The sequence below is a fragment of the Lissotriton vulgaris genome, chromosome 2_1, assembly GCF_964263255.1.
Source record: "Lissotriton vulgaris chromosome 2_1, aLisVul1.2, whole genome shotgun sequence".
Taxonomy (NCBI): Eukaryota; Metazoa; Chordata; class Amphibia; order Caudata; family Salamandridae; genus Lissotriton; species Lissotriton vulgaris.
The window spans coordinates 346,906,011-346,924,397 of NC_141687.1; the positions used below are offsets into that span (position 1 = coordinate 346,906,011).

Sequence of the window (18,387 nt, forward strand, 5' to 3'; positions counted from 1 at the left end):
TTTATTCTGCAAAAAACACTTATGCTCTCTCTGCAGTCTCCCCTGGATGGGTAGCCTGTGCAGCATCACGTAAGAAGTGTTTAGCCGTCAGTTGCAGGACTACAGTCCACTGAGCACAGGCTTTCGGTTTCGAGATTAATCACCAATCTAAAATTAACTCTACACAAATATGTGCGCAGCGTTGACACCTCCCACAAGTGGCACTGGGGTTGGCAATGGCACTGCGCAAACACAAACACAGTCTTGTAATGTGAAGTCCCTTTTGTGTGCACATCTTGCAGCATGAACCCGCAACATGTGTGTCTCAGTGTCAAATGACTTGTGGCCTGGATAAAACTGTTGGTTGCAGAAGGCTGGTACGTCTGAGTTCTGCTTCTGATTGCAGCTTTTTTCACCTCTTTCAAAATGCAAGCACTTTCAATTCAAACCATTTGTCAGGACAAAGCCATGTAACTGATGGCTGCATTTGATGGGGTGGGTGATGGTAATGATGACATGACAGCCTTGACTTTGTGCATATGGCTCTTGTGTCCATGGGGTTAGCAGGTGTGCAGCTTCCATTCTGGCTTGTTGAACACATTTAATACAGTAAGGTATGGGGCAGTTTTGAATGTATTTAAAAATGTAATGACTACAAGTGGACAATAGCTGTAGAAACCGTCATGCTTTTTCAAATTGGTTTAAAAAAAAAATCAATTTGCCCGCTATTCTTGGGGGAGAAACCCACCTCAAACCACTCTTATGTCAGTTAGGGTTGCTCGCTGTTAAGGTAACACCTTCTTAACTTTTACGCCCCCCACCACTTTGAAATGTCACCAGCCACCACTGCCTGCCCCTCCGCAGCACTCCCTCCAGGAGCCGCTGCTGATCTGTGTCAATCATGTGAATTAGAGAAGCTCCAGTGTACTCACCCAGGGCCTCCTTCCTCAAACTCCTAAGCATGTTACGCTTAAGGCTCCTGCTTGAGCGATGCATGTAGTAAGGACGAATGGTGCTTTGTACATCAGACCATGTGTGCCTAGCTTTGCTAAGTTCTGCTGGCCCTGCAGGTTACAGCTATGTACCCTCTCTGGATCTGGTGAAAATGCAGGATTCCTTGTAGATCTGAAATGGGGAACGGAGGCCCTGGGAGCCTGTGTGTGCGTCAGCATCTAGAGGAATGCGAGCCGAGCCAAGCCCGAGCACAATCCGAACCCTGAAAAGAGTGGGCATGTAAATCATGCAAAAAAACATGATGTTAAATATGACAAAGTCTCTTCATAATTCTAAAAAGTATATTTCTGTACCATGTGGAAGCGTTCACCTTTGCATATCCGATTATATCACTACATTGATGGATGATTATTAAAGTATTAATTTTTAAACATGAAATGAAAAACATTTCTGCCCAATCCTGACGACATTGTGAATTAAGAGGCTTGTCATCTGTACCCTGTATGATGCCAAGATTTGTGTTACAGCTGTAGCAACGTTACAGTGCATTTGATGTATATGACATCAAACGCAAGAGGTTTCTGTACAGCGCGGACCCAGAGCTCAGGTATTTGACAGGGTTCTTATGTGTCATAACGAAACAAGCATTTACAATGCAATGGTCTCGGCATTATTAAAGGTAGAGCTAGTGGCATTGCTCATGACTTTTTTTTTTTACTTATAAATAAAGGGCATTGTTATTTACATTGCCAACAGCTCTCACAGCCCACACAGTTTTCATAGCCCTCACAGCCCACACAGCCCTCACAGCCCACAGAGCCCACACAGCCCACACAGCCCACACAGCTCTCACAGCCCACACAGCTCTGACAGCCCACACAGCTCTCTCAGCCCACACAGCTCTCACAGCCCACACAGCCCACACAGCTCTGACAGCCCACACAGCTCTCACAGCCCACACAGCTCTGACAGCCCACACAGCTCTCTCAGCCCACACAGCTCTCACAGCCCACACAGCCCACACAGCTCTCACAGCCCACACAGCTCTGACAGCGCACACAGCTCTGACAGCCCACACAGCTCTCTCAGCCCACACAGCCCACACAGCTCTCACAGCCCACACAGCTCTCACAGCCCACACAGCCCACACAGCCCTCACAGCCCACACAGCTCTCACAGCCCACACATCTCTCACAGCTCTCAAAGCCCACACAGCTCTCACAGCCCACACAGCTCTCACAGCCCTCACCGCCCACACAACTCTCACTGCCCACACAGCTCTCACAGCCCACACAGCTCTCACATAAGCACTCGAAGGCCTTTGGAAGCTCCTGCAACGCAAAGAGGTCACAGACTAATACTGAGAAATCAAAATATATGGTCCGAAAGGGCTGTCCTAAAGTGAGGAGCTCCTTTAGAATGTATGGAATCCCTTCAGTACGCATTGGATATTGGGATTACTTGGGGTAATGTTTGACTGCGAGCTGACTTGGCCAGCCCAACTACTAGAGGTAGAGCAGGGTCGGATTGGTAAGGTGGGCACTAGGGCAATGGCCGAGGGGCCGGTATCCGAGTTCCATCTGAGGGCCGCTTTTTTGGGCAGCCTGGGGGTTTATTTGGGCTGTCTGTGCAGTTCGGATGCAGCCAGTGGCCCCATGGGGGCCTGTGTGGCCTCTCTGGAGGCAGATGGGCCTCTGTTACGGGTCGGAAGTGCCACTCCCTTTCTCTCGCTGGGCCGGCCCATTAGTGTATGCAGATGGGGGGGGGGGCCTGAGCAGAAGGGGTCTCACTTGTTTTCAGGGGTGGTTCACTAATCTGTGGCTTTTTTTAAAATAAATGAATTTATCAAAACATGCCTCTGTTCGAGACCTCTTCCATGCTTTTCATAAAACTTTCCGGAAACATTTTTTGGCGGCCAGGCAATCCGCAAATGTGGGCCACTTTTGTTTAGCGTGCCCGGGCCGACTTTTGATTCCAATCCAACCCCGAGTAGAGGCGCCACTGAGTCACTATGCAGGCGGTGTCCTTAGCTTTGCCATAAGCCAGGGGAGCAGATTGATTGGCCCCGCAGGACTATACGGAGCAGAGTTGTGGCGCTTCAAAAAGACCCAGGCGCTGGGTCGGCAGAGAAACACTTATTACGCTGCGTAATTCTCCGTGGCCCAGAGACCCCGATGGATGCCCTGAGGCCTGAGCTGGGTATAAATCTGTCCAGCAGTCTGCAGCACTGCGTCCCCTCCATCCACGTAACATTAGAGTTGAGACCACATTTGGATACGATGCAAGACGCCTGGCTGCTAAGCGAGTGGAAGGGCCCTGCTTCGGCCATGTGGCATCAGCTGGCAAGCCACAGAGGGTGCGGATTGCTGGCTGGAGCCAGACAGGATGACCGCGGATGGTGGAACGGGCGTTAAAGGAAGGTCCTGGCATTATATGTCAAACACTCAGGGAAGAGCAGCTCCCGTTTTTAAGCCCACCCTCACTTGTGAACAATTCCTGGAGACACTCAACCACCCCTCAAACGATCCCTGCACAGTAGCTCCAGACTGGGCCCTCTGCCGGTGACACAGCGCACTAGCTCCGGGCGCAAGGGCAGGCGTCGCTCCCCACGTATGGATGCCGTTTGGCGGGACAGAGTCCCCGAGGCATTTTATGTTGATTTGTACTTTTACCCTGAAGGCCAGAAGAGATTATCTCTGCTCCTGTCACTGCTCGCGCGATAAGACACGGTAAGCGGTTTTGTGTTTTAACTTGTGGGTGATTCTTTATGTGTCTCCACTGCCTTTTAATTAGATGGTATGTTGGCCAGCTGCAACCAATGCATTTCCTGTGAGGGCTGGCACTTTAGAGCGGCCGGCGGCCAAGCACAAGCACTTTATCGAAGGCTGTTTGTCTCCTTCAGCGATCTTATCAACAGCGTAGATTTTTAGTTTTATTATGAATAATTTGAGCTTGTCTCTTATTGGGTTGTGTCATTAAATGTTAAATGGTAATGGTGTATGTGTTGTGTTGTTTATCGTATGGCCTGTCTTTAATTGACAGACTGACACAATGCAGTATCCTGACTCTCCGAGGCGTGTATCCTGGGTTGGGGGATGCTGTGGGTTCAGTCTGATAGATAATGCCTCTCAGAGCCACTCTTCCCTTCTCGCCTGCACTCCTCCCTCTTGCAAACTTCGGGTTCTGTCTGAAATTTCGGCCCCCGCTCCTTGTTTTATGGCCAAGAAGGCCGGCATCTGCTTTTGACGTTCACAGGCTCGAGGGCGTTTGTCGGAACCGCTGAGTCGCTCACAGATTCCTATTTAAGGATAAACTAGCAGCAAACACTTCACCTCTCAGTCGCAGGGGCCGGAGCTTCACTCTTCAGACGGGGCTCCCGGCGGCTTCACAAACGAACCCTCAGTCACTTGGGAGTCAGCCAATCGCTTCGCGGCTTCTGGGACGAGCCCCTGATGACGTCGCGGTTTCTTGCGTAGGCGGCCAATCGCAGGGCGGCTTCCAGGACGAGCCCTTCTGACGTCACGGGTCTTCCAAAGCGGCCCAATCCTCTCGCAGCTTTACCGAGAGAGCCTCCTGACAGCGAATGACAGCGCGGAGCCGCGGCAAAGCTCCGCAAATTTCGGATTCGGGGGCATGGCTTAAAAGTGGAAAGAACAGCACGAACATGCCCCCGAATCCGAAAAAGACTGAGCTTCTTTTGAGGGACGCCTCTCTCCACCAATGGCTGGCCTCCGTTTAGGAAGGCAGCCAGTGGAAGAGAGACCAGGAGAGAGGCGGGTTTAAAGCACTCACTGAAAGTCATTAATTCTCCGACTTCCGGCAGGCGAGCCAGCCGTCGGTCGAGACCTAAAAAGTAGGCTTGGTAAAATAAAATATTTGCCTAGGATCACACAATTTGGTCAAGCAAGGAAGCCAGGATTAATACCAGATTTACTGGTGTCACATATCCATTTTAGCCAGTAGCCCCAGTCTGACCTGGATGTCCTGCAAAGCCCAGCGCGCCTTCGAACCCGTGCACTGGTCTTGGAGATGCGTGCAGCGTGCTGACTCCGGCTTCCTTGGTCTCCAGGCCTCCTGCACTCACTCTAGCCGCCTTCTTTAGAACGGGAGTCCTGGCTCAGCACAGAAGGCCCAGGGGTCAGGCCCCGCGGCTGGCCCGCTTTCAGCTGAGCCAGGAGCTGCGCGCAGTGAGTGCTGTGTCTGGGGGCTGCTGGGGGCGGAGTGCTGCGCTCTGCAAGCTACGATGGATAACTTCATTTAGCAGCAGTAATGAAAAAAAGGTTTTTCAATCCCCTGCTTCAATTTCTGCTGTCCGCAGCTCCAACTCGGAGCCGAGACAAGCTGGACCATTTAATAAGGAATCATGGGGGCGGGAGGGCCGGGAGCCCCATCTCTTGGGGGATTGGCAGAGAGCGATCTGAGGAGGTGGGTGCAAGGGTGGGGTGATAGTGCTTGAGCACTGTAATGGACACTGACTGATAGTGCAGTAGACCCGGGGATGGATACCTGCCCATGCTGTGTCTTTGTTCTCTTGTTCCCGTTTCGTGGCGCTATCTCTTTTTTGTCAAAAAGGCCAAATCATGTCTGCTTTTCCGATGATGCGGTTGCACCACCAATCCCAATACACTGCCGGCACTCCTTTGGTTCTCTCAGCTTTGTCGCCCTAATCTGAATCCCTTATAATACAATTCTGTGTTTCTTCATCTTTTCTTGTCACTGTAGGCTCATCACCTTTGCAAACTGAGCAGCACATGACCCTGCACCCATGATGTGCTGTTTAATGACCATGGCCCGTTTTTATGAATCTATTTAACGATTATATGTAGAATGTCAACCAGGCAACTTCATTTGTTGGTGGGATGTTGTCATTCACATGTTTCTTCCACCCACTACACCAAGGGGCAAGTCGGTCAGCCCACTTCAGCCATTGATCAATTCTACTGAGATTAATATGACAATGTATGTTTTCAGAGACACAAAAATATTTTTGCTCTTAGATGCATTTAAAAAAAGAAGTTGTGCACAAACCACAACAAAGCATGCATCCGCAAAGCCAAAAGGCTGTTGTTTTACACCAGACCTGTTGGCTTTGCCAATACTCATTTAGATGTGGTCTATTGTTTCTCCCCCAAAAAATCATACATTACATATAAAATCCAAAGGGTTTTTGGCTTGCGGGCTTCATCCATTTTTCTGTTAAATTGTCATTTCTTTCTCCTCGTATCTACCACAGCAGACAGCATGTGGCAATGCGTCAACCTACTTTACCCACTGGCTCTCTTCACTTTGAGTGACTGCACAATCCTGTGCACATTGTTCACTTCTGCCTAAAAATAGTTTCTTTCGCTTCAGTCTCAAAGCTGGTTGAAAGTGTGCTTTTTATTTTATTTACTCATATTATCTTTAAATTCCGGGTTTTTCTTTTGCCTGCACCCTTTTATAAAGTTTATGGAGCTGTAGCATTGTAGCTGCCCGTGATTTGAGTGCTTGTTTAGGTGGTGAATTATTCTCGTCTCCTTCATAAACATAATAATAATAAAGCATGGCACAACTGAGAGGCTTATTTCTTAAAAATATTACTAGCAACACAGCTGCATTAGTGAGTTTTTTTTACATTTTACATTTTTGTTGCAAGCAAAATCTGGCTATGTTCAGGTGACAGCATATTTTTATGAGATGTGTGTGCTATAAAAAAATGTAAAAATACAAAAGAAAAAACACAAAAAACGCACTATTGCAGCAGCCAGTGAATGCTGGCCCTGTAGGCTTTGGCAATGCTTGGTTTCTCCTGTCTGCTGTAAATCGATATCAGGACGAATATGATAGTCCTCGCATTACCACTGAGGGGTGCGAGTGACGGTCAGATATTCAATATTCTAGAGCACCCCTGGTTGGCTGGTGTGTGTTAGAAGCTGTATTCAGTCCACAAAGACTCCTCCAGATGGCTGTGTCCAGAGTGATATTAGGTCCTCTAGAGAGGGGCCTGGCTGAAGGCGTTATCCGCACCCCCTGTTGGCAAGTGTGTGTCCGAAGGATTATTCAGTACCTAAAGGATGCCCAGCGAGGCAGGTGTCTACTAGTGTGATTGTTCAGCTCCCTCAGGACGGCCTGGGCTAGCAGTTGGAGGCCAGATTAATGCACATGACCCAGTGCAGGAGAGGCCCCAAATGCTTGCAGAAACTGGCCTCACATTGCATAGTGGCCAGAAGCCTCTGGTCAGGTGCCTCCTCCTACCTGATGCACCAACAAACCTTTAAGTGCCAAAAATACAGAGATAGATGACTAGGAATCCAGACTGCAGGTAGCCCTGCTTCCTGGCCTGAGAGCCGGCTCAGACTTTCCCAAGGCTACTGAATCTCAGCCAGTTACACTACCACTGACCGAGGGACAGCTGTCTTAAAGATCTCAACTCCCAAACAGTGTAGAGCAGAGCTTTCTATCTCCTTCTTATGCAGACACCTGAGGCACTGCAGGGCACGTGCCACCTTTAACTGTCAATACGCCAGGAGGCGCTTGCCAATCCCATAGTGGAGATGAATGTCAGGGGCTGTGTAAACCAGTGGTCGCACATCCAGGTGCAGGGTGCCTGGTAAGAGTGCTGTTAGTCTCCACTATCAGAGTGGATTCGCAGTCCCATCTGCACGCGGTGAACCGACACACTTCCCATGTTCCCAAACAACCTCCGGAATCAGCCAGCAGTCCTTCACCCAAGGCACAGTCACCAGTTTATCTTCGCGTGAGCTCCTTCGTGGAAATGTTGATTGGAAAGTTAAAAATGGTTTCTGTTAGATTCATTTGGTAGCTTGTTTTTTATTGCCCTCAAGTGAACTGTTGTGAAATAAATTCAGATTGAATTCAGAAACACAGAGAAACTATGTATTGGTGCCTGGCAGTGTCTATTGATTTAATTTGGCATTTGGAGTTAGGCTTGTTTTTGTTTACTTTACGTATATAGTCCAATGTCCAAAAGCCTGTATGTGACAGCTGGATCCGTTTGAAACCATTGTTTCATTTGTGCCAGAGGTTGTATGTGAGGGAGGACACAGGACTTATTTTTCATTATCAGACTTTGACCGAGAGAAAGGCAGAAAGGGAGAAAAAGAAAGAAGGGTAAGAAAGGAAAACAGCCAGAAAGCAGAGATGAACTAGAACCTGCAAATATAAGATTAAGAGACAGGAAGTGGAGGGTGGTGTAAGAAAGAGGCATGTGATGAAATCAAGAGATGTGACATAACTAACAGCTGCCGGGGTTGGAAGTGAGGAACCAAGTTCAGTCCCGGCTTTGGCCTAACATCCAATGATTCTGGGTAAATCACTTCCATCTGACCATGTATAATGTAATATGTGAATGTTATAAGAAACCTCTAAAGCGCACCTTTGCCGAGAGGTTTCATGGTGCTAGGAGCACTAGCAGCAGGACATTGATGTAGATTAGTCATAAGCTTGTCTGAAAAGCCATGTTTTTTGCAGAGTACTGAATGGCTCATAGGAGGTTGCTGCGCTTGTGTTATCCGGAAAAGAATTCCAAATACCGGGAGCCAACACAGCAAACCTGGCTCCCCCTAGCCTCTTCCTATAGAATTTAGGAACGTCTTGGAGATTGAGCTGCGCCGATCTGAGGTTGCGCCTTGGAGTATACAGCCAGATTCATCAAGGGAAATTGCGCTCGCAAAGGGCCAGATTCTGAGAATCTGGCCCTTTGCAAGCGCAATTATTGCATTTGGGATTCATCATCCCAAATGCAAAATTCGCTATTACAGTATTACAGATTTGGCATTTTAGCGAGGAATAGCATTTAAGGAATCTCTATTTGAGATTCCTTAAATGCAATTCATGAAACTTTTAAAATGTGCGAATTCGCAATTTCCGGCCGCAATTTACCGCGAAGTCTGACTTCGTGGTAAATAGCGGAAACTTAAAAAAATGCACTTTAGTGCATTTTTCTAAGTGGTATGTTACACAAGCACATGTCCGTGTGCGCAACATCAGGCTACATTTCCATTTCAGGGGTGCTACAGGGTGTCCTTTGGACACCCCTGGCACCCTTGAAATCGCAATCTTATTTGCGATTAGCAAATTGCTAATCGCAAAAAAGGAATGTGTAGGAATCGCAATTTATTTAGCGATTCCTTAATAATCGCTATTAAGGACTCGCAAAACGGGACCATGATGAATCTGGCTGATAGTTCCTTATTCTAGAGGACACTAACGTAGGGCTTTTACTCTGACGCATTTTGAAAGTCATGTAGCTTGTTGTAAACAATGTTCTTTATTTAATTGGAAGCCAATGCAGTTTCTTCAGTAATGGTGTAGTGTGGCGGTATCTTGGCTGTTAATAGTCTAGCTGCATGATTCTGGGCCAGCTGCAGTTTTTCAGCCGTGTAATGTAATCTGGTGCTCATTAAATGCACATACATGCAAATGTGCTATACAAAAACTGCGGAAAAAACATAGGCAGACTTGGTATTCAGCAGCGTGGGTTCCATTCCCCGAAGAAAAACTTCGGGCCCTTCACCTATGTTTTAAAAATAAATAAATTAGGCACTGGTTGAAACTATAAACTATACAAAAGGAATTTAAATGTGCCTTATGGTATAGAGCTGCCAATCCTCTCTCTGATCCTGACTGCCCCTCCGACCAGATCTGAAACCACCGTAACAGGGCATCTCTCGCAGCTCCGAGTGAGCAGCATTTCCCGGAAGACGGCAACAAATATTGCCTGCTTCTAGCCCCCTTGGCCTGTACACCTTCCAAACTGACTTTTGTGAATTGGCCCGGGTTCTGCTCATAATGGCCGCCAGGTGACAAACGGAGGTAACGTGTTCCTGAAGGAGGCAGAGAGAGCAGGAACGGAGAGTAAAGGGAGCCGGAAGAAGCTTGGGTTCAGAGTAAGGAGAGCCAGGGGAAGCAGGGGCAGAGAGTAAAGGGAGCAGGAACACGAAATGAAGAGAACCGGAGGATGCAGGGTCACCGTGAAGGGAGCCAGGGGTAGCAGAAGCACAGAGTAAAAGGAACCAGAGGGAGCAGAAGCACAGAGTAAAAGGAACCAGAGGGAGCAGAAGCACGAAATAGGAGCCAGAGAGAACAGGAGCACAGAGTAAAGGTAGCAGGAGCACAGAGTGAAGAGAACCAGAGTCACAGAGTAAAGGGAGCCAGAGGGAGGAGGAGAACAGAGTAAACTAAGTCACAATTGCAGGAGCACAGAATGAAGGAAGCGAGAGAGAGCAGGATTATAGAGTAAAGAGAGCCAGAGGAAGCAGATACACAAAGTGAAGGAAGTCAGAGGAAGCAGGGGCACAGAGTGAAGAAAACTAGAGGAAGCAGGGGCATAGAGTAAAGAAGGGAGCCAGAGCGAGCAGGGGCACAGAGTGAAGAGAGCCAGAGCGAGCAGGGGCACAGAGTGAAGGGAGCCAGAGCGAGCAGGGGCACAGAGTGAAGGGAGCCAGGGAAAGCAGGGGGCACATACTAAGAGTAGGCAGAGGGAGCAGGAGGACATAGAATGAGATTGAGCCAAGGGTGCAGCGATAAGAGGACAGCAGAATGGGGACCAGGAAGCGCCAGGTGCTAATACTGGATCACCAGGACGTTCGAGCTCTCCCTAACAACTTTTCTTTTTTCTTTTATTTTTTTCACAGGTATTTTTCAGAGCCGGAACTCTTGCAAAACTTGAGGAGCAAAGGGATGTGCAGACGCGACGGAATATCACCCTCTTTCAGGCGGCGTGTAGGGGATATCTGGCCCGACAGCACTTCAAAAAGAGAAAGGTAATGTACGATAGCACATTGCTTGTTCACATGTGTTCGAAATTAGGTTACTGGTTGACTGGGGTGTGAGTCCTGGTTAAGCACCGACCACAGTCCTAGTCAGGGTAAGGCACAAGCAAATCCCAAATTAACTTGTGCTCAAACCCCTGGTAGCTTGGCGCAGAGGAATCCGGTTCAACGAGGCAATGTGTAAAGTATTTGTGAAGCACTTCAAAAAGTAAAACAGTGAAAGCACTTAACCAAAAGTATACCACACCAAGTTAGAAAAATAACTCCTAATTTAATAAATAAAACAAGACCAAAACGACAAAAATCCAATCAGTACGGAGTTATGAATTTTTAAAGAATATAATGCAACATAGCTCCTGAAAGCATAAAGAGCCAACTGTGGCGGACTGGTCACGCTGGACCGGGTAAAAGTTTTAAGTTCAGGCCAACCATGATAGAGCGCAGGTTGAATATAGTCCCAGAATAGCCCAGCTGAGAGTTTACTGATCCAGGTTTTGTGCCAAGAGTCCTGGTTGTGTTGGAGGGGGGTTGGAAGGAGCAAAGAGATCGGCCCGGGCAGTGATCTGTGCGAGAAGCAGGGCGGGTGTCGCAGATGGGGGTGCTTTCACTGGCGGTCCCTCGTGGGCAGTCAATGCAGCGGTGTGAAGAGATAAGACTGCTAGCACTGATTTTTGGCAAGAGCAGCGTGGTTGCAGTGTGAACTGCGTGGTTGCAGTGTGAACTGGCCCGTTGGCAGATGCGAAGAGTCCAAAACCTTCAATTAAGAGCCCACTGAGCCACACCGATGTTCTAGGCACCTCTTGGGGGCAGGAACTCTTTGAAGACTGGTGCAGGAGCTGTGGGGAAACCTGTTATGTCCCAAAGGCTCAGATCTGGAGGACAGCAGACTAGCACGTTGAGCCACCCAGGGATCCTGGTTTCAAGATAGGTTCCAGGTCCAGTTCTTCCTTCCCAGGCAAGAGAGCAGCAATCAACTGGTCATCACAGCAATGCAGCAGCTGCTTCAGAGTAGCAGTCCTTGTAGCAGCACAGCAGTCCTTCTTTCAGGCAGAGTATCCACAGGTCCAGAAGTGTACTGAAGTTGTGGTGTCTGATGTTCTTCTTTTATATACTGATACCCTGGTTCTGGAAGGTGGGAGAAGCTTCTGGACAGTGTCTTTGAAGTGCGTGAAACTTCCTACACCCCTCCTGCCCTGGCTCCAATCTGGCTGTAGTGACAGTGCAGAGATGTTGAGCCCTTTGTGTGGAGACAGGTCATAGGCTGTTCAGGTGCAAGTGAGACTGGGTCCAGCTCCTCCCTCCCATCCTGCCAGTGATGGCCCATTCAGTCATACCTAAGATCCCATTGTGTGTGGGTGTTTAGGTGGAATACACAAAGTCCAACTGCACTCAGTCCTATGACCTGAGGCAGCTTGCAGGCACCAAATGGCTCAGGCAAGGAAATGCCAACTTTCTAAAAGTGTCATTTTCAGAATTGTAATTTAAAATTCAACTTCACCATAAGTTAATATTTTAAATTAGGATTCCAGAAACACCATACATGAACCCGTTTTCTCTTCTCATTTGGAAATTACACTCATAAAATATAATAAGGCAACTCCTATGTTATCCTATGGGAGCGATAGGCCTTGCAGTAGTGAAACACGAATTTAAGAGATTTTCTCTACCAGGACATGTAAAACTTAAAAGTACATGTCCCGCCTTTTAATTATACTGCACCCTGCCTCTGGGCTGCCAGGGCCAACCCTAGGGGTGACCTTTATGTATTAAAAAGTAAGGATTGGGCCTGGTAGAAGGTTTATTTTGCCAGGTCGAAATGGCAGTTTAAAACTGCACACCTAGGCTCTGCACTGGCAGGTCTGAGACATGTTTAAAGGGCGACTTAAGCGGGTGGCACAATCAGAGCTGCAGGCCCACTAGAAGCATTTAATTTATAGAACCTGTGCACATGTAGCGCACTTTATTAGGGACTTATAGGTAAATTAAATATGCCAATTGGGTAGAAGCCAATGTCACCATTTTTTAAGTAGAGAGTACATGCACTTTAGCACTGGTTAGCAGTGGTAAAGTGACCAGAGTCCTATGGACAGAAAAAATGAAGGCAGCAAAAACAAGAGGCCTAAAGGCAAAAAGTTAGGAGGAAACCACGCCAAGGATGCCAGGTCTAACAACGTGTAAGGGACAAACCATTTTGCCAACATACACAAAACAGTCACAGAGCAAACTTCTATGGCAAGACTCTCAAAAGGTTATGCAAAGTAAATCTCAATGCCTGTGCAAGATAATGGTGTGGTAGAGAGTGACATTGTGGCACCTCCTGCTAAGAGGTCCCAGATTGTGCAGTTTTTCAAGCTCCCACTAATGGGCTGCTGGTGTACAGCATTGTACCAGTTTACGCTTACACCAACATAGTGCCTAGCATTGCGTCACCATAAGAGATACTGTGGTAGAGCATGACATTGTGAAATCAAACTGATCCTGATCGTGGCATTATGCCAGAATACCTTGACATAATCACGGTACTTGGCATAGTTTCAGCAAGCACTGTCAGAGTGTACTCCCAACCCACACATAGCCTGCCAGACTGCAAACTATTGTGACGGCATCCGCTGAGACCCACTTCCACACACTGTGGCTTTGTATGAGTACAGATAGGCACCATCAAAAACCTTAGATAGTGCCATCACGCAGTTGCATGCACTATATCATCACGCAGCAGCACACAACACATGTACTTTCTACGCAATACTACATTTTGCGATCACATAGAGATACTTTTAAAATTGGCATTACATCAGGGCACACCTACACTTTCGTATGGTTTGGTATTTTGCCACCATGACTGGCTCCCTCTTAGTGCTAAGCTCAGTGCTTTCCGGCTGTGACACCAACACAGATTGTGCAGACACACTGAAACAATTGCATTGCTCACACTATTTCTGTCTGTCTCTCTCTTGCTCATGGGTATACACGAACTCTCTCTCTTTCTCTCTCTCCCTCCCTCCCTGCCTCCCTCCCTCCCTCCCACCCTCCCTCCCTCCCCATAGGTATGGATTTATAAGTATAGTGAAATTTATAGGTGTATAATGCGCAGACATTTACTTGTGTCCCAGGGATTGCAGACATGTGAAGTTAACACATGCACGTGGGCCATCTCAGACACCCACCCTCCGATCATTAGCTCATTTACCGCAATATGTTTGTATACAATGGTTCTGAAATAGTGGCTCGTGAAGTGGGGCATAATATGTGCCCTGAATTCTAGTGAGCCCACTTCTGGGATTGTTGGAGGATGGGAGGCTCTTTCCTCAAGTTAATTATGAAACAATGAGGTGAATCGTGCATTTAAAGCATAATTTCCATTTAAATTTGATCAAAAGCCAGCTGCTCCCCAGTAGGTGGCCCGATTTTTTCCAAACTGTGCAGTGGGCGCCTCCCTTATGTAAATAAGTAGCTCTATTGTGCGAGGGCTAGTGTTTTATCTTGGGGGTCCCCATATGCCATTGGTGCCTCCTTATGCCAAAAACCATAGTTGACTCGTATATCAAAAATATCTCTAGAATGTCAGGGTCAGCATTTTGTTTTGGTTCCCTCCCCCTCACCCGGCCCCCCAGGTGCCATTGCTGTCCTCCCTAATGGAAAGAAGTGCCTCTGGTGTGCCGGCACCCACATTTTACCCCGGATAACCCCTTATGACAATAATTATGTCCATTATTCCAAAACTAGCGTCTGTGATATGATGGGAGAGTTGAGATGGCAGGGTGGTTAGTTAGCAGATATCCCTGAGCACTGTAGATCTTAAACCTAAAGCACCTGAGGCCACCTGTGTGGGTGACGCTGCAGCGTGTCACATGTAGGGTGGCCCTGAGGCGTGAAAGACCCCCTGAGGCTAGTGCTGGGATTTCACTCCTGTATAATCCATTTGATGGCTGGCGCACTCCGCGCAATGTGCCAGCGTCAGTCGTCCGCAGAGTCCTGCCTGCTCCAGGACCCCTGCCGGTCGACTTCCTTGAAAATTATAACAGTAGTGAATAAGATAATAATCACTATTGGTCTAATAAATAGAAAAGGCCAGAAAGCAAGGAGTGTGGAGCCCCAACACGCATAAAGGAGAGATGCTGCTGTAAAAGGTGTGTGTGTGTGTGTTCTTGGCCTTTTTCACCAGATTGCGTTAGTTGAAGAGAGTTTAAAGCAGCTACGAGTGAGACTGCCTATTTTCCCTTCACACCTGGAGTTCTGGACACTAAGATAGCAATAATTAGGCGGGACTACGAAGCCCCTTTACCTCACGGTGGTAGCGGTGGTCGAGTGCACATTGCCTAGCTCAGAGGTCTTCAATCTGTGGGGCGCGACCCCCAGGGGGGTCGTGGAGTCCTTTGAAGGGGGTCGCAGATTCTGTCCCTGGCTTGGGCTGATGAGGGTGCTCATGGCGAGGCCTAATTCACACCGAGGTGTGAAAAACATCGAAGCCTCATTAACAAGTAAAAGACTTGTCAAGTACTCGGGTGTGGCTGTGTGTGTCCCTGAAGCCGTTTCGAGCTGGGGGAAGTCGGGGAGGGGGGCTGGGGGAGCAGGCTGTAGTGTAGCCTGCCCTTTGAGGTCAATGGATATTGTGCGCCTGGAACTGTGGGTCCCACCAGCAGGGAGGCACAGAGATGCCCTCCCATGATCGGGAAAGAAGGAAAAACACGCAGAGAGATACTGACCCCCCTCCCTCCCCCATGAGAAAGGCACAGAAAAGGTGGGTGAATGAATGATGGGTGCATCTGCAGCTGCAGCTGCCAGACAAAACAAATTAAGAATGGCTGCGATCCCTAACAACCAAACTTGACACTTGTACAACCTTGTTGGTCACCATTTTACCTTGCTGATATAGTCACTAATTTTAAACAAAAATTCTTTTGTGTTTTTATGAAGGTGTAGTAATGTCTTTCCATATATGTTGAATTGAATTTTTAAAAAATTGTTTTGTATACTTTGTTTTGCTTTTATGGTTTTAAATAACCGAATAAAGTTTCTTTGACTGACTGACTGAATGATGGGTGGATGGATGGATGTAAGGATGAAGGATGGATGGATGTGTGAAAAGGTGGGTGGATGAATGATGAATGGGTGGATGAAAGGGTGGATGGATGAAATGGTGGATGGATGAAAGGATGGATGGATGAAAGGGTGGATGGAAGGAATGATGAAAGGGTAGCTGGATGAAGGATGTATGGATGGATAAAAGGTTGCATGGATGAATGATGGATGGATGGATGTGTGAAAAGATGGGTGGATGAATGATGGTGGATGGATGGAAGGGTGGATGGGTAAAGGATGGATGTATGGATGGAAGGATGAAAGGGTGGATGGATGGATGGATGAAGGATGGATGTATGGATGTAAGGATGAAAGGTTGGATGGGTGAAGGATAGATGGATGAAGGATAGATGTATGGATGTAAGGATGAAAGGGTGGACGGATGAAGGATGGATGGATGGATGAAAGGGTGGATGGATGGAAGGAAGGATGAAAGGGTGGACGAAGGAAGGATGAAAGGGTGGACGGATGAAGGATGGATGGATGTATGGATGGATAAAAGGTTGCATGGATGAATGATGCATGGATGGATGTGTGAAAAGGTGGGGGGATGAATGATGGGTGGATGGATGGATGAAAGGGTGGGTGGATGAAGAACGGATGTATGGATGGATAAAAGATTGCATGGATGAATGATACATGGATGGATGTGTGAAAAGGTGGGGGGATAAATGATGGGTGGATGGATGGATGAAAGGGTGGGTGGGTGGATGGATGAAAGGGTGGATGGATGATGGATAGATGTATGAATGGGAGGATGAAAGGGTGGATGGATGTATGGATGGATAAAAGGTTGCATGGATGGATGGATGGATGTGTGAAAAGGTGGGTGGATGAATGATGGGTGGATGGATGGAAGGGTGGATGGGTAAAGGATGGATGTATGGATGGAAAGATGAAAGGGTGGATGGATGAAGGATGGATGGATGGATGGATGGAAGGATGAAAGGATGGATGAATGTGTGAAAGTGTGGGTGGATGAATGATGGATGGATGTGATGAGGTCTAACAGGCGCATTTATGGTTGTCAAAAGATGATGATGAGGAGTACCAGTTTCTAGAAACTTTTGTCAGAAGGGGGTCCTTACCCCTAAAAAGGTTTTACAAGGGGGTCTCGGCATCAAAAAGTTTGAAGACCTCTGGCCTAGCTCCTTGAAGGTGATGCAAAGGCCGATACCAAGTTAAAGTTGCTGCTGATTGGTCAACTAAATTGATTAAGGTTGATGCTGATTGGTCAACTAAATTGATTAAGGTTGATGCTGATTGGTCAACTTGAGGTATGGCTTCTAAAAAAACAAATATCTCTTCTAATACACATGATGTTTATGCTAAATGTAAAATTTAGAGAGAAAGCCCGAAGGTTCAAGCCCAGCAAAATAACAAAAAAACAATCATGCACAACCGTTTTCCAGAATCGTATGGAAGTGAAGCTTAGAAGAACAAAGCACTATCATGCCTTACTGTTAGTAGAAGACACTAAGCAAACGCTTATAGACGCACCTAGCACATTCCCAATTTGTTTTGCACGTGCACACAGAGCAGCCTTACAGTACAGATATATTGTCAGACATGTGCGTCATACCTTCTCTCAGCTGCCTAAACACAACCACGCTCATCCCTACAGATATTTCTGTGCACCCATGACTATTTCTCGCATACACCAGCACTGCTTATCCATGGCAGCTGCTCAGTCTTCTGAGAACTTATCCTAAAATGGTCAGTTGTTGCAATCACATAAAACTCCTGCTACAGGCAGGGCTCTTCTGGCTATCCGCAGTGTGCTTGCACAATGATAAAGATGGATATTTACACTAATTCCTGGCACGCGCTGGTTCCGCTCCCTGGGACAGAGATGGATTCTGCAGCCTGGTGGTTTGTTTCCCTAGCCTGCTTTGCTTCCTAGGTATTTAGAGGACATTGTTTACTTGCATCTGATACCCCGGCAGTCCTCATAGGGTGTGGCAGATCTACTAGACAATGCCCTGGTCCTGGGGAACAGCATGATGCTGGCCCTCCCTAAGGAGGAGGTCTCTTCCCTTGGATACACTGCTGGGTGACCACCCAAGAGATCCCAGATCAAGCCTCTGCCTCCGCACTTGCCCAAACTATTGCACCCCTGGCCAATCACTTCATACCCCATGCCTCGCCGTGGCTCCTCCAACTGCCATCTGGAAGAGCCTAGATTTGCCACTGTTAACACTCTACCTCTTCTGTGTCTGACGGAAGGGTATACTGCTCCAGACCAAGCAATAGCAGTCTGTGTATGAGGGGAGAGTACCCTACTTCCGCCTGCGCTGTGCCTGATCTGTATCAGGGGAACGCACCTTTCTTCTGCCCATGCTGTACCTGTTTTGCGTATGAGAAAAGCATACATTGCTTTGCTGCCCAGTCTTTATGGGGCCAGTGTACTCTACTGCTGCCCCTCTTCTGCCTGATAGGTGCATAAGGGAAGAGTACCCTACGGCCCCTCATGCAGTACCAGTTCTGTGTATGTGAATAGCTTACACTGCTGCCCATACTGTACCCATTCTGTGTATGTATCAGAGAGGGGGTTGTAGCCCTCAGAGGAACTAGGTTTTTCCTCTGGGAGGAGAATCCC

At 47.7% G+C, this 18,387-nt stretch overlaps 1 protein-coding gene across 22 annotated transcripts in view; it reads left to right on the forward strand.

The window, feature by feature from the left end:
* MYO18A (myosin XVIIIA) overlaps positions 1-18,387 on the forward strand; it is a 778,205-nt gene that overhangs the window by 496,803 nt on the left and 263,015 nt on the right. For all 22 annotated transcript variants that reach the window (XM_086955115.1, XM_086955123.1, XM_086955114.1 and 19 more), the window contains one exon: positions 10,569-10,697. In XM_086955115.1, the coding sequence (XP_086811241.1) occupies positions 10,569-10,697 (129 nt within the window). The remainder of the gene's footprint in view (positions 1-10,568; positions 10,698-18,387) is intronic.